This window comes from Limulus polyphemus, unplaced genomic scaffold (genome assembly GCF_000517525.1).
Source record: "Limulus polyphemus unplaced genomic scaffold, Limulus_polyphemus-2.1.2 Scaffold2104, whole genome shotgun sequence".
Classification (NCBI taxonomy): domain Eukaryota; kingdom Metazoa; phylum Arthropoda; class Merostomata; order Xiphosura; family Limulidae; genus Limulus; species Limulus polyphemus.
Genome location: NW_013667714.1, coordinates 124,221 through 140,580, shown reverse-complemented (window position 1 = coordinate 140,580; position 16,360 = coordinate 124,221). Strand labels below are relative to the sequence as shown.

Below are 16,360 nucleotides of genomic sequence, written 5' to 3'. Positions count from 1 at the left end.
TACGATTTACATAAAAAAACAATGCATATGTTATATTTTTATATGTGGACAAAATGTTATGTTAAAACCATTGTCAGCTACAGTGAACTGCTATTTTCAAGGTAAATCAAAAGCAAAGTGACAAATGTCTGTGTTAATCAAAATGTCAACATCAACAGTAGAAGAAACCAAGTAACTGACAGAGAAACATGTCATGTTATATAAATATCACAAAATGATAGATCCTGAATTATATAAAGGAAATAAGATCACCTAATGTAACAAACAGTAAAAGGTAATTTTTCATAAAAAATTGGATGCTCATCTACATAAATTGACACCACAGATGTTCACTACTAAAGATGATATAAAAAGCAACTTAAAAGATAAAATGTAATGATAAAAAATTTGCACACAAACACAGTGCTGGATTTATCAAGTGCAAGGCAGCAGAATAATCATGTCAAACATTCACGAATATACTATGTTGGCAGGGGCCTTAAGATCACTTGTTTACATCAGAGAATGTTTTTTATGCTTAGGTTTAAATAAGAGTGTTAACAAATACTCACGTATCCATTATAAAAAATCTTCCACTCTCCTCGACCCAGCCCAAAATAGCATCTGTTGCTTCCTGTGTATAAAGAAAATAATAATGGTAGCCACGTCTTTAGTTATTTAATTACAGCATTTAATTAAAAGGTTCAATTTTTTTTTATAAATGCATGGTTAAAATATTTAGTAACACAGGAAAAGAAAAACAACAAGAAAGACTCCAATATCCAAAACTGTCCTTTCATTTAAAGAGATAAAATGAACAAAAACACCTACAAAAACCCTGATCAATACTATATGATTATCTACGGAACAATAAAAAATGACTAGCTATTGAACAGTAAAATTGTTTTACAAATAATTTTCTTAATTCATTATTTTACTTTTTCATTTAGAAGTATCTTATAACAGGTTAGGATGAAATATTAAATTATTTGTTATTTAATGCAAGCCATAATAACATATTTCAGTGTTTTAATGAATAATAATATTCTAAATTAAAAAGGTATAAAAACACAAACCATTTCCCTATTCTTGGAAAAGGCAATTCCAGTCCACTTATTGTGATTTTTTGTACTGATGGTAAAGACTATTTCATCAGATTTGTCAACATATTTCCACACTGCTCTGTAGTCACAACCATAACCATCGCAGTTCGCTGGATACTTCCACTCACCCATACATTGAACCATATCTTCTTTATTAGGTTCTGGCTCTGGTTCACTACTGGGTTCTGGTTCACTGTTGGGTTTATCTTCACTCTTTGGTTGTGATTTAGAGGTAATATCTTGATCACTTACAGGTTCAGGTGCGGGTTCTGCTTCTACTTCTTTGTTTTGATTTACAATCACTGAAATTATGCATCATCACTAATTTTATACTATCCATCTGTGATTAATAAAAATCTATTCAAACCAGTGGCATTTCATATGATTACTGAAGAAGATAACTTGAACTATTTGAAACTAGCACTTATTTTTGTAAAAAACTTACAAATGGTTAATTTCAGGTGTAAGAATAAACACTTCTATATATGCTTTATAAAATGTTACCATATATTATAAATTTTAGGAAACTGAAAAAATATCACGACTAGCTTTGATAATGTGCAAGACTAGGACCTAAGAAATAATTTAGACTAATATACTCTATCTATACTCAATTTGGTAGTTGGAATCAGAAATAAACAAATTATATTTAGCCTAATGATTAGCATCATACAATAAGAATTTTTTATGTCTTAATAAATACATTAGGGCTTACCAGGGAGTGGACAGCTCTGAATACACACAAGTGAAATAGAGGGAGTGGTCTCATGAATAGTTACTTGTTTAAAAGCATTGTTGTACTGGCCACCTCTGACAGGAAAAATAAAATAAACACACTCTCCATCAGAGAACAATAGGTCCTGAGTAGCATCTCCAGTGTTTCGTTTCCTGATAAACTGAAGAGTCATTGTTCCATCTAGAAGCTCACCAGTAACGTTGTAAACACTCTGTTTCAAGTCATAATCTGGATGGCTGTACCCTGTTATCCATCTGACAAAAAGACACAAATACAATAGTTTATGGTTGACAACAGTTCTTTCATGATGGTCATTAAAAATAAATAACTGAATAATGGTCTTAGTTTAGAAGAATATTTCACCAATAACCAAATATGTATTCAGGAGTGTTTAACAATGTTTCTGCATATTTTACTTATCTTGTTAGTGTATCATATAAAGGTAACTACATGTATATAGGAAAAATTCCAAATTTAAAATAATTATATCTTAAAAACTACATATCTTAAGGGAACAAAAACTACATCACAGGAACAGTGAAAATAATAATTTTATTCAAGAAAGTTCAGACATGGTAGAGAGTGTTCCCAAAATATATTTTACTATGTGTCTAAAATAATTTTCTCTCAACACAGCCTTTTTTTATTCTTCTTTCTTTCTTGCTACACAATACAAAATTCATGATTGGAATAAAATATGTGTCAGTTTGCAGGGTACTGTCAGAATAAAATAACATTGTCCATGACAAAAGAAGCTTGCAGTATTTTAATTTAGAAACACTCTTGATATACTGATTGAGAATGGATAAAAGTATATTGAACACCTTTTGTGAGTTTTTGAAATACCCTGTATCACATACAAACTTTCTTTGAATACAAGTTTTGATTTTCAGTGTGCCTCTAGAACAAGTGGTTTTAAGGATATATATCATCTGAACTGTAATGTGTTTCGTTTTTATTTTACCCATCTACACCTTAGAACAGTCCCCTGATTATTTCAAATCTTCACTGTAATTAAAGTATCAAAAAAGAAAATTTATTGAAAGAAAAGCTTATAGGTAGAGATCTTGCATTGTACATAATAGTATATTGTAGGTAGAGATCTTGCATTGTACATAATAGTGTTACGACAGCGGAGGTCACGTGACGCTAGTAACACATCATATTCTCTTTTATATAAAAGACGGTCAAGATGTGACGGCAACAATGTAATGTAATGTGTAATTGAACTGCGGACAGAGTATTGCTGAGTTGAGCACGTGAGATGTTCGTTGTGAATTATAGCGTTTGTTATAGCGCGACTGTAGAAATTAAGCGTATTGCAAAGTTGTATTCAGAAAGAATAAACCAGTTTTATTTAAGAAAGGACTTGTGTTGCTAAAGTTTCGTCGGAATGAAATTTACGGAAAATTAACTAACAAACGGAGACGTAACAATGGTATATTGTAGGTAGAGATCTTCCATTGTACATAATAGTATATTGTGGGTAGCGATCTTCCATTGTACATAATAGTATATTGTAGGTAGCGATCTTCCATTGTACATAATAGTATATTGTAGGTAGCGATCTTCCATTGTACATAATAGTATATTGTTGTGAACTTCCCTCTTTTTTTTGCAAATTTTACAATAACTGGTCATTTCTATATTGCTCTATGTTAAAATTGCTAAATACCTCATGAACTATAATTAAATGGCTAATGTTAGGACTATCTTAATTTTATGTGTACATAAAAGTATGGTGTAAAGCCCTGTGTCTTTTACATTGTTACGTCTCCGTTTGTTAATTGATTTTCCGTAACTTCGTTCCGACGAAACTTTAGCGACACAAGTCCTTACCTAATAAAACTGGTTTATTCTTTCTGAATATAACTTTACCGATACACTTATTTTCAACAGTCGCTCTTTTACAAACGTTTTAACAATGAACGTTAACTTCAACAATAAATATTTCCTGACTGCAGTTCAATTACTCACTACCTACACACACATTATTCTCACGTTGTGAGCGTCCTATATACCAGAAAAAAACATATATCTAGTAAATGCTAGGGCATTCACGAAGGAACAAGATACTTCCAGAAAATAGGCGGCGTGACAATAGTCACGTGACCTTCTGACGCAACAATATTGTAAAATTCTCATAGATTCTCAGTATAACATGACAACATAATTCATCAAATCACAAAATTAGTCAAGTTTTATACATTCAAGTAAACACACCAATATATGTTACAAAATGAAGTGTGTATGTTCTTTAATTAAAACTAACTCATTTACATATTTTACAGCAACCACAGTTCATTACTTTTCACGTAAACTTGATGATAGTTTATAATCAGTTTATATGTAAACAAATGTTACTGGCAAACTATGTGTACATATTAAATATCTACTGCAAAAGATGGTGCAGTTTCATAAAAAAGTTTTTAGAGCTATTAATTAAGAAACACTACTGATATAACAATATAAGAAAAAAGTACGTACGAGTCAAACACAGAAACCTTTCCATTGCTGCTCACCCACCCAATAACAGCATCTGAATTCTCCTTCAAATCCACACATACAAAAAAAAAAACAAGTTTGAATGATAGTTAAAGAAGATCAATATTATATGCAAAATTATTTTATATACATATAGCCCTTTTATTTAAAACAAGTTTAATATAACCTTAAACAAATGTAAGTAAGTTCACATTAAACAAATTTACTCAGTTTTCCAAAAGTCTGATTACAATTAAACCTAAGGTTCTGACCACTACATCAGACATAAAACTTAAAATATTCTTAGTCCAAAGTTTCATCATGCAGTAACTGATACTTTGAATAAACATATATGTGTAAAATTTAATAATCTTCACAGCTAAATTACTTGTTTATACATCTACAACGAATTAGTGGCTCTGATAACCAAATACTTCTCTAAATTTTTACCTTCATCACTTAAGATGTTATTTTCAACATTTTTTTTAAATAAAAAGATATAATAATAAAAAGTTAACTCACCATTCTCATATCTTTGGAGAAACCAATACCCGTCCATTTATCGGGATGTGTACTGCTGATCCTGAAGTACATTTCATCACTTTTATCATGGAAGTACCACCTAGCAACATATTCACAACTGCTACCTTCACACTCTCTTGGATATTTCCACTCACCTGCACAACCTTCGATTTTATTCTCAGTTTCATCTTTAACTCTGCTTTCTACTTTTTGTTCTATCAACAGAAAAAAAGTACAGACATAAATGTTTTATATAATTTTTCAATATATATATATCTAACTAATTATACTAAAAGATGTAAATAAATTTTCAAATTTGGATGATTTATCATTTTTTCCAAAAAACAGTTTTTTCTCCAGTGGTTCATTATTACACATCAGGATGTGAAATAGTTATCATTATATTGTCTACAAGATTATTTACAAAAAAAATTCCCACACTCTCAGGAAACTCTAAGAGTATAGATAAGCTATAATTAACTGTATTTGAATTTGAAAACTCAGAAGTTTTGAACCATTTTACAGTTACATATACATGTAACTTATGAGTAAACTTCAAGGAAATTTGTTTTTGCATGCTTTAAACTAAATACGTTTAAAGTATAAGCAGACATTTAAAAAAAAAACTTTTTTTTCCAAAGGTATAGAGAAAAAATAATGTAAAAGGTTTGTTACCCTAACTGTTAGTTTCAATCTGCCTCATTAAGTTCAGAACACAGAAGGCTAGAGTTAATAGTAGTTATTAGTAGTTTTAATTAATACAAGAGCAAAATTATAGTTTATAAATACTATTTATCCACACTTATTTTTTGGAACTTAAAAATGAAAAGCAGTATACATTTAAAATATTTGTAAGAAGTCTTACTAATTGCAGTTTATCTATTAAAGCACTTCAATAAAAGGACAAGAGAAAGAAACAGATTTCAATATGAACAAGATTTTATCTTATTAAGTAATCAGTGGTAATTTATAAAGCACATTTATGTAAAAAAAAAAAACGTGATAAAAGTGTATTAATCACAAAAATGTGTCTTTTAGAAATAATTTAGTTATTTAGCAATTTTGTGTAAAAGTGCCTTTTTGTCCCAATAGATGGTCTGAACAAATATTTGATTTGAATTTAAAAACCGGTAAATTTTTTGTCTGTGAAATTAGAAAATTAAATATTGAAAGATACAAATCTAAAATTTGTAGACAAAAAGGTCTTGTTTAAGAAAAATATATTAGTTGATGCAGTTGAACCTATGTTTTAATAATATAAAAAAGGTATTTTTTACTTGCCATAGAAGTTCAAGGTGGTTTTCCCTCTCTGGTGACCATGCCCATGATACTTGACTTCATCAGGTTTATAAAAATCTGGAACCTTAGCATTACCACTTTCCAGGCCTGTACTAGGTCGATGAATGTAGTGTCCTGACTCTTGACCAAGTGCCCAAATAATGTCCATTGGAGCATTTTCTATGGTGTGGTCGGTAAACTCTTCAGCTACATATTATATAGAAATATACAATCAATGTAATATTTTTCCTCCATATTTAGTTTTCAGTTATCAAAAATGATAAGAACTGCAACTTGAATGAGCTGAAAATGGTAATTGAATAGAATTGGAATAACAGAGTGAACTAGGTTAAGAATCGATTAAGAAATATATTTGATTAAATTAAGATTTTAGAAGGACTACCCAAATGCACTTTGTAGGTTACTGAAAAAGGGGTAAGATAATTACATTATTGGACTGCAAAATATTATTATTTAATTTGTTTCAGATCGCTTCAGAAAACAAATTGGATAACACAATTATGTATCAGAATATTTACTTGAAACACTATATATATAATATATGACACATCAGAATCTTTCATTTGAAACTGTATATAATGTGATGCATCAGATTCTTTCACTTGAAATTGTATATAATATATGAAACATCAGAAACTTTTACTTGAACCACTATATATAATACATGTCGGGTTTTCTATAGGGGCATGATTTTTTAGAGTATGTGTTTGTGACTTGTTGGCAATAAATTTCAACAATAAATGGATAGCACACAATCCACTTGTCTTAAAATAGTATATTCAAAACCAGATAAACATATGTACAAAAATATTTGCTACACTATTGGTTACCACAGTTGAATCTAGGACTATTTTTGTTAAAAGTCCACACAGTCTAGTTCAATTACTTTAAAACCCAATTGACAAAATGAATTATTCTGCTATATCTCTGTTATTAAAATACAAACTGTGAAACTCATTTGAGAAATTGCTCATTACAGCTAAACTCACATGCAGGCTAGCTTCACTTTTTCTTTTACTTTCACTTACTTAAGTTGCTTCTACCTGCACGTGTTTATAACACACGACTGAAAAATCTAGAAATACATAGCCCTCTAGTAACAACAATATTAATATAGTGAGGAAAACTTTGAGTAAGATGACATCAACAATATTACAAAAGCCAACAACATTTAAATTACATACACAATGTACAACTTGTATAGAGTTACATAACAAAACTTGTCATAACTATTACTTTTAAAATAATTAACTTTTGACACTCTTGGTTTGAAAACTAAATAATAACTCTAAAACTGAACAGTCTTGTGTATCCAACAATGTGATGTATCAGAATGTTTTATTTTAAACACCCCATATTATATGTAGCATCAAATATTTTTACTTCAAATACTATATATGTCAAGCATCAGGATTTTTTACTTGAAACACTACATATAAATGTGATAGCTGATAGCTATAAGTATTCACCAACATGGCTAACTTGTATGCATACAAAATAAACCATACAGCAAATACACTAAATATGCACAGAAACTTAAACCTAATTGATTACAAATATCTTGAAGAGATTATTTTTGAGATAATTATACTTACCACATGCTTTATGTGTACAAAAACTGTCTGATAAGATGACAGTCTACTAATGTTAATTAATGCAGGTAAAAATATAAGATTAATTAGGTACATTCACCAGTACTGCACAACATAGATGATTCCAAATTTGCATGCTATATCAATACAAAAGTATTTCCAAAACTAAAATATTTTAAATATGTTACCGTTTTATGTGTAATGGGGACACTAATTCTTGCCAAATACTGTTGCTATAACTCAGGATATTAGGTTCAGGACACTTGTTTTCTGCTTCTTTTTACTTAAAACACATAGATGGTAGAATATTATAAATACTAAATAAACTAGACTTTAATGTCTTCAAAAGGATAAGTTTTAGCCAGAAAAATTTTATTATAATTCTTGTTCTGAGTTTCAGTGATGAATATCTTATTAGTTTAAATTTCTGATGCTGAGTATTATTGTATATGTTTTAAAAAATTATCCAGTCTCTTATTCAATTTACTACATAAACCTCTGATTATTATGCAATAACTACATTTATCACTATACAGTTTGTTTGATTTTTGCCTTACCTTTAATTTTCTTCCGAAACAGTATTGTTGTTTTCCCATCTTCTTCAAATCCCACTGCTGCTGTAAGTGTGTCAGATCCTCCATAATAACTATCTACACGTGGTGTGGATCGGTCACGAGTATAGTAGTCAAACACACGGCTGAGTTTTCCTCTCGCAGCACCTATCACCATGTCTGAACAGTCCATGGGGTGAAAATCAAATCGAGGTGTGTAAGTTGTCGATGATGGATATGGATGTGGCAGTTTTCCTTTGGAATTAGAAGTTGTTGTAGAACCAGGTTCTGGTTCTCCAGAGCCTCTAGGTTCAGCTTCTAAATGAGCATCATGTTGTGTATTTGTTTCATCTTCAGGTTTTGGATGTGAGTCACTGATTGGTTCTGGTTTGCTTCCTGAAGCTGAAGGCTCATGTAGTACAGCCTGTCGTCGGAAGCGATTATTGTAGACAAAAAGTTTTCTTTCCAAACCATCACTTGGCCCAACACCCAGTGGAACTCCAACAATTGCACTGTTACTGCTTTGTTCATTTTTGAGAGTGGAACTAGGTGTTATATAAACAATCTTTTTTTCAGTGTTACTTGTTTTTTCATTTTCAAAATCAGATTCAGATGTTCCATTAGCAGTAGGTTCAAGTGTACTATCAGGAACTAGTTTAGATGTTCCTGGCATTCTTTTGGTACTAAATTCTGGCTCTACTTTAGAAGGTGGTTCTGGAACTCCAGATTCAGAATCTTCTTTAACATTTATCTTTGGCTCAACTTTAGGATTTTGTGTTGACTCTTCTGAAGCTTTAGATTCTGACTTTCTTTCTGTAGTAGGTTCTGACGTTTCTTTATTACTTGGCTCTGGTTTTGGTTCCCCTTCAGCAGATGGCTCTGGTTCTCCAATAGTACTAGGTTCTGGTTCCCCTTTAGCAGGTGGCTCTGGTTCTCCTGTAGTACTGGGTTCTGGTTCTCCTATAGTACTAGGTTCTGGTTCTCCTTCAGCAGATGGTTCTGGTTCTCCTATAGTACTAGGTTCTGGTTCTCCTTCAGCAGATGGTTCTGGTTCTCCTGTAGTACTAGGTTCTGGTTCTCCTTCAGCAGATGGCCTTGGTTCTTCTATAGTACTAGGTTCTGGTTCTCCTTCAGCAGATGGTTCTGGTTCTCCTTCATTAGATGGCTCTGGTTCTGGTTCCCCTTCAACGTTTGGTTCTGGATTCCCTTCAGCATTTGATTCTCCTTCAGAATCAAGTTTCAAGTTACTTTCTGCATCTTTAGATTTAAAGTTGTGATTTTCATGCTGCTGGGTTGGAGAATCATCACTTTGAAGATATCGTAAGTTGCTTTGTCTGCTCTCTTTTACTAATGGGAATGCCTTGCATTTGGATGTTATTCCTTGTGGCTTCCAACCAACAGCTAAATAGCTTGTGCTTTCTGCTTGCAACACAGCTTCTATTTCTTCTGTTTCCTGAAAAGAGTGGATAGAATGTCAAAATATTTGTCATAAATCTATCATATAGCAGTATGTGAGTCAATTTTAGATGTTTTTAGAAACATTTCACCTTCTTAGCAGATTTTTAATAACTTACTTTTGTTTCATAAATGAATGACCTTTTCTAATATCCCTTTAATCCCAGATGAAGTTATTTACTACCCATATCAAACAATGATAATTATACATATCACCTTAAATTAAAGTACTTTACAATCATAATGTATTAGTAATACTGTTTCACAAATACAGATTTGAAATAATTCTTATGGTTACTAGTATCTTTTTGAAAGCATACTTTTTTAGATAATCATTAAGAGCAGTTACATGTGACATTAATTCAATAACATTGGTTGTATGTAACTTATCTGAACATTATGCCTGACTATTGGTAGCCTAAATGAATTTCAGAAAATCATCTAAAACTCACAAAAATTACAAAATATTTGAAAAACATCATAATTTGCTTCAAACTAGAAAGCTCATAAAAGTCAACTTGTTTTTTTACTCTAATAAATGATGTTAGATGTTAAACTCAGCTTTCCAGTTCACCAGTATCTTACAAAGATAAATTATGTCAACAAAGTTGTAACCTCAACCTTCACTGGCTTCAGTGGTGGAAAAGTTAGCAGCCTGAGCAGTTAAATTCTTATTCCAAGAGTGCTACACATTTATATAAAAACAAAAAATTGGCATATCATTTTCAATCCAGTCAGAATTTGGTTACCTGAAGAATCCTCCAGTACAAAGTGTATTTTTCAGATAAAACCTTACTGTTATACTGTGCCAGGTCCAAAGTTGCTGTCTTAACAGAAGACTCTAAAAATAAACAAAATATACTCTAAAATAAGTCCACTTTTGGTTCTTTGAATTCAATGACACCAGTGCCCAGTTGTAGTTACAATTATAACAAAAAATTTAGGGCCTTAGTTATTCACATATGTTGTTGTGCAAAAAACTAAAAATATTAAATCAGTCAAAAATCAAACAAGGAAACAATAATAAAAAAATGTAATGACATTCACATAACTTATAATGTGCATTAAGAGTTTTTATGCACAATTATGTAATGACTAAATTTAAGGAATTTTCCTCATATAGATAAAAATTAATACTAAAAACTCTTTGGTCTCCAAAAATAATGAAATATGATTTATTGAATTTCATACATAAATCAATCAATATTGAACATTTTGATATCTCTGTAGTACTTATTTCTTTGTTATTAAGCATAAAGCTACATGATGGGCTATCTGTGCTGTGCCCACCATGGGTATTGAAACCCAGTTTTTAATGTTACAAGTGATCAGACTTACTGCTGAACCATTTTAGAGCTCTTTAAGAAAACCACCCTAAGTTAAAGTTATTTGAATCCTTGCTGTGCCTTTGTAAGGTTCATAGGGCCAATGCTTTTGAACTCTGGTTTCAAGTGGATGAGAATGGTGACTCATTCTACCTAGATCGGATGCCAGTCTGTCTGGGTAGACTGGAACAAGTGGAGTAAAATGTCTTCCTCACAGATACAACAGCATAATAAGGCCAGCCTTGAACTCACAATCATCAAACTATGAGTCCAAAGTACAAAGCTTCTGAGCCACACTGCCCTTTAAACTATCCTAAACTAAGTTAAAATCCTCATATTATTTTTCTACACCCCACTTTGACTGCCAAATTATTTGATCTCTAAATACTTTAGTAAATAAACTGTCATATATTGTATAGAAATTGGAATCATCTACTACAACTAATGTTTATATCCAAAGTACAAGGTTAAAATAATATATATAAACGTGTGGAGATATGACAAGTTGTTCACCTTTACTACACTTCTCTCCAAACCAACCAGTCTGACAGAAACACTGCATCTTGGGATAGGTAGTTGCCTCCACATTGATGCACTTTCCATGAGAGCCACAGTCCTCATCAGACCAGCACTCATCTATTACACACAGGAGAGCAGCCATTTGGTTAAAGCTCATAAAATTTGCTCATAAATGAATAATAAATACCAGGATAATATTTTATATTACACTGTAATCAAAGTAAAAACTAAGTTTTAGAATGTGAATAATACAGATACTTGATCATGAAAGAAAGCAACATGGTTATTAACATTAACTTACCATGATACTGACATACATTGCCAGAATTTAGTCTATTGCATGCACAGAGACCATTTACAAGTTTCCCCCATCCAGAACAAACTGTATTGAACTCTGTCACTGAAAAAAAAAAAAAAGATGAATTTTACGAGATAGGTTTTAGAAATATTTCTGATAGTTATGTGTAATATCTACGGCATACTGAAGATACATCATTAGAGAAACAAACACATGAATTGAAGTGAAACACAAGAAGTATTTATATCAGAATGAACTATCAGGTATAAATATGACAAAATACAAATTAATAATTCTGATGAAAGAGTATTTATTTAACTCATACTAATATGATCTGGTATCATATTGTTACGTCTCCGTTCGTTAGTTAATTTTCCGCAAATTCTTTCCGACTAAACTTAAGCGACACAAGTCCTTTCTTAAATAAAACTGGTTTATTCTTTCCGAATACAACTTTACCGATACACTTAATTTCAACAGTCACGCTATAACAAACGCTATAATTCACAACAAACGTCTCACTTGCTCGACTCAACTGTCAATTACACACTTTGTTCCCGTCAGTTCTTACCGGTCTTATATATACAAGAATACTGCATATCTAGTAACCTCCCAAGAATAGAACGTCTCACGTGCTCGACAATACTCAGTTGAATTACTCACTACCTCTCTGTCGCTTCGTGGCCGGTCTTATATATATACAAGACTACACTATATCTAGAAAGATCACGAGATTTAAGGAAAAGACGTGAAAGTTCGAGAATGACGTGGCGTGATACTAGTCACGTGACCTCGATGTCGTAACAATATCAATGTGAATATAATCTGGTTGGAGTTTCTCACTGTAAACAATGGAAACACTCAATACTCTGACCAAATCCAACTTCAATTTTATATCAACATCAGCAATATATACATATGAGTCTGAGTGTGTGCATATTCCATAATTTTTTTTCCCTTCCAACCAAAGGGGTTTGGGGTAATACAATGATGACATTTTCCATATAGCCACTTAGAGACATCTACTTTCTATATGATAACTAGAGTTCTAAACATTAGATTTTAATCAAATATCACAAGTCTCTTCCCTTGGGGATGGGAAAGAATCCTACTGATCTTTGGGATAAAAGGCCAAAATTAAGGCCATCATTTCAAAAAAACAGAAATTTGGTTTGTGTGCAAAAGAAACTATAACTCTAAAATACACACACACATGCACAAAACATGTCATATTTATCAACACACCAAAACTTAATCATGTAAAATGCTAACAGTTAGGAGGAATCAGACATTCTATTGATGACTATTTTTTTACAGTTTCTTCTGCAAGATAAAAGTTTATTTGACAGCTGTTTTAAAACAAATGCTCATTATGATAAAATATTAAAAACAGGTTTAAAAACCTCTGGAACAAACATCAGGTATTTAATACCACAGATCACGTTTTCTTTGATATTGGTACTATTTGACATTATTACACAAAGAACATACAATCTTACAAATACTTTAACACTTTGTATAACTTTCATTAGCTTTCGACTTTTATCTGTACTATTTCATTGCCTTCATTGTACAGAAATTTAGAAGTAAACAAGAGAAATCTTACAAGTACACAAACCTTACTAATTAAATGGTCAATACTGAACTCTATCAAAATAAATGAAAAGAAAAACTATTTTACAGAAAAACAGAGTTTATTATATTGGTTTCAGCTCAAAACTTCAAACTTGACAAATTTATGCTTAAATGAATTGAAAATAGTGTCTTGTGGATAATATTAGATCTAAAAAAAAAGAGATGAGGGCTTTGCTATGGAAGGAAAGAAAGTGATTCAAGTGTGAGAAACTATTGCTATGTTATTTTTACTAAAGAATACAACTGAAAGTGGATACTCTAGATTTTAAGTCATTTTTTTCTAATTTTTCAGCAAAAAAATGTTTTTGAAAAAACTGGGAAATTTATTCTGAGTAAAGTTTCTTGTTCGAAACAGGTTAATTCAAATAATTTCAAAAAGAATGAATAAGGAAAGAATGGAGCTTTAACTTATATTTCTGAAATCACTGAATACTGGTAGAAGAATTACTAGAACAATTTTTGAATAAAGGATCCAACCTAGATATACAGCTAAGTTCAATTACTTCATTTTCATGCACAATGCTGACAACCATTCCTAACAATTTCTTTACATCTGAACAATTAGGCCCGGCATGGCCAGGTGGTTAGAGTGCTGGACTCGCAATCTGAGGGTCAGTGGTTCAAATCTCCGTGCCGCAAAACATGCTCGCCGTTAGCTGTGGGGGCATTATAATGTGATAGTCAATCCCACTATTCCTTGGTAAAAGAGTAGCCCAAGAGTTGGCAGTGGGTGGTGATGACTAGCTGCCTTCCCTCTAGTCTTACACTGCTAAATTAGGGACGGCTAACACAGACAGCCCTTGTGTAGCTTTGCGCAAAATTAAAAAAAAACAAAACATCTGGACAAAAAAATTACAGGCCTATTAGTTTAACTTTTGCTGGTACATAGATTTCAAAATTTTTTAATAGAAATTATGAATTTGTTCTTTCTATGGAGAATTTGCTTTTTTCTAGTGAGGTCATCATAGTATAATGAGTTGCATAATTTGATTGAGAAAGCAAGATCCATACAAAAAATATTTTTTATTCATTATGTATATTTATGATCTGTACCATCCATCTTCCCCTCAATCTTGACAAGCTTCCCAGTTCCTGCTGATGAAAAGCATCCCTGTAACATGATGCTGCCACCACCATGCTTGACAGTTGGGATGGTGTTGACTGGGTGATGTGCTGTGTTGGGCTTATACCAGAGGTAACACTTAGACCAAAAAGCTCAATTTGTGTCTCATTTGACCACAAAACCTTCTGCCACATGTCTGCAGTATCATTTAAAAGATTTGTCAAAAACTCCATCCATGATTTAAGATGATTCTTTTTCCAGTAATGGCTTCTTTCTTGTCACTCACCCATACAGACCAGCTTTGTGTAGGGACTGGGATATTGTTGATATATGAACACTGACTCCCATCTCAGACATGGAACTTTGCAAATTTTTCAAAGTCACTGTTGGCTTCACAGTGACATCCTAACCAGTTTCTTGCATGCCTGGCTGCTTAGTTTGAAAGGGCACCCTGATCTGGGTAGTGATTGGGTGGTTTGAAGCACATTCCACACCTTAATAATGGACTTCACCGTACTCAAGAGGATAATCAGCAACTTGGAACTTTTCTTGTAACCTTCTCTTAATTTGTGCTTCTCTACCACTTTATCCCTGACTTGTTTGGAAAGCTCCTTGGTCTTCATGGTTGGTTTGTTGTATCACTATGTGAGTTGTGGCTTGAACAGATGCATTTACTCTGAAGTCAAGCTAAATCACTTTGATGACACACACACACAACAGACCATTACACTAACTTATTCACCTTTCAAACTAATATTTTGCAACTGAACTGATTTAGGACTGCCATAGCAAAGGGGCTGAATACTTATGCAATTGAGAATATTCTATTTTTCTTTGAAAATGTAACTTATTTACATAATATCAGCATTTTTTAGCTTTCTCAGTTTAGAGTAGATTGTGTAGATTCTAAATATAAAGTCCCATTTGAAAGTTTCATGATTGCAAGCTCAGACGAAAACAAAATTTGGAAACTTTGCAGGTGGATGAATACTTTTGCAAGGTGTTGTATAATACAGTTGTTTGATTGATCTTTTTCTCATAAACACACAATAAAAAAATTCTTGGGTATAAAAATGTCCTTTGATTTTTACCTGGAACAATGTCTACATCAGCACAGCTCCAGAACAAATAGTTGCTACCCCATTCTTTGGCTTGTCGAAGCAACCTAATTGAACACCCTTTACATGATAAGGATTGTGGAAGATGAACTGCATATAATTCCATAAACAATATTAGCAATCAAATGTAATATTTTTACAGATTTAAGAAGAAAATCATATATATATATGATTAATAAAATATTATAATTCATAAATAATGGCTTGATTTGAAAATGTGGTTGAATAGAAGATATTCATAAATAAATAATGCTGAGCGATTCTAAATCCAAGATCTGAACACATTTTTATGATCTGATGCATAATATTTTGTTAGCTACTCTTCATTAGATGGTCTGGTAGCTAGGATGCTCGACTCGCAAGACCTGGGTCGCGGGATCGAATCCCGGAGCCAAACATGCTCACCATTTCAGCTGTGGGGAGGGGGGTGTTTTAATGCATCTTCAGTACCATTATACGATAGCAAAGATTAGTCCAAGCGTTGGCAGAGGGTGGTGTTTACTAACTGCTCTCCCTCTAGTATATCCCTTCAAAATTAGAGGCGGCTGGCGCAGATAGCCCTCGAGTAGCTTTGCACAAGATTCAGCAATTAATAATATATTTTAAGTGAAAAAAAAAAACAACAACTCATAAGTACGAACTGACTCTGGGTTCGTCATACCAGAACTTCTAGTTAACAAG

The 16,360-nt window shown here is 32.1% G+C and overlaps 1 protein-coding gene across 1 annotated transcript in view; it reads right to left on the bottom strand.

Annotated features, from left to right (window-relative positions):
• The window catches only part of LOC106465964, a 95,901-nt gene that overhangs the window by 20,191 nt on the left and 59,350 nt on the right, over positions 1–16,360 (bottom strand). Inside the window, exons 5-15 of the mRNA XM_022393930.1 lie at positions 15,653–15,787; positions 11,867–11,965; positions 11,560–11,682; positions 10,471–10,562; positions 8,273–9,719; positions 6,106–6,309; positions 4,825–5,039; positions 4,306–4,367; positions 1,798–2,072; positions 1,056–1,384; positions 552–613 (exon numbers count right to left, since the gene is read on the bottom strand). Of these exons, the coding sequence (XP_022249638.1) occupies positions 552–613; positions 1,056–1,384; positions 1,798–2,072; positions 4,306–4,367; positions 4,825–5,039; positions 6,106–6,309; positions 8,273–9,719; positions 10,471–10,562; positions 11,560–11,682; positions 11,867–11,965; positions 15,653–15,787 (3,043 nt within the window). The remainder of the gene's footprint in view (positions 1–551; positions 614–1,055; positions 1,385–1,797; positions 2,073–4,305; positions 4,368–4,824; positions 5,040–6,105; positions 6,310–8,272; positions 9,720–10,470; positions 10,563–11,559; positions 11,683–11,866; positions 11,966–15,652; positions 15,788–16,360) is intronic.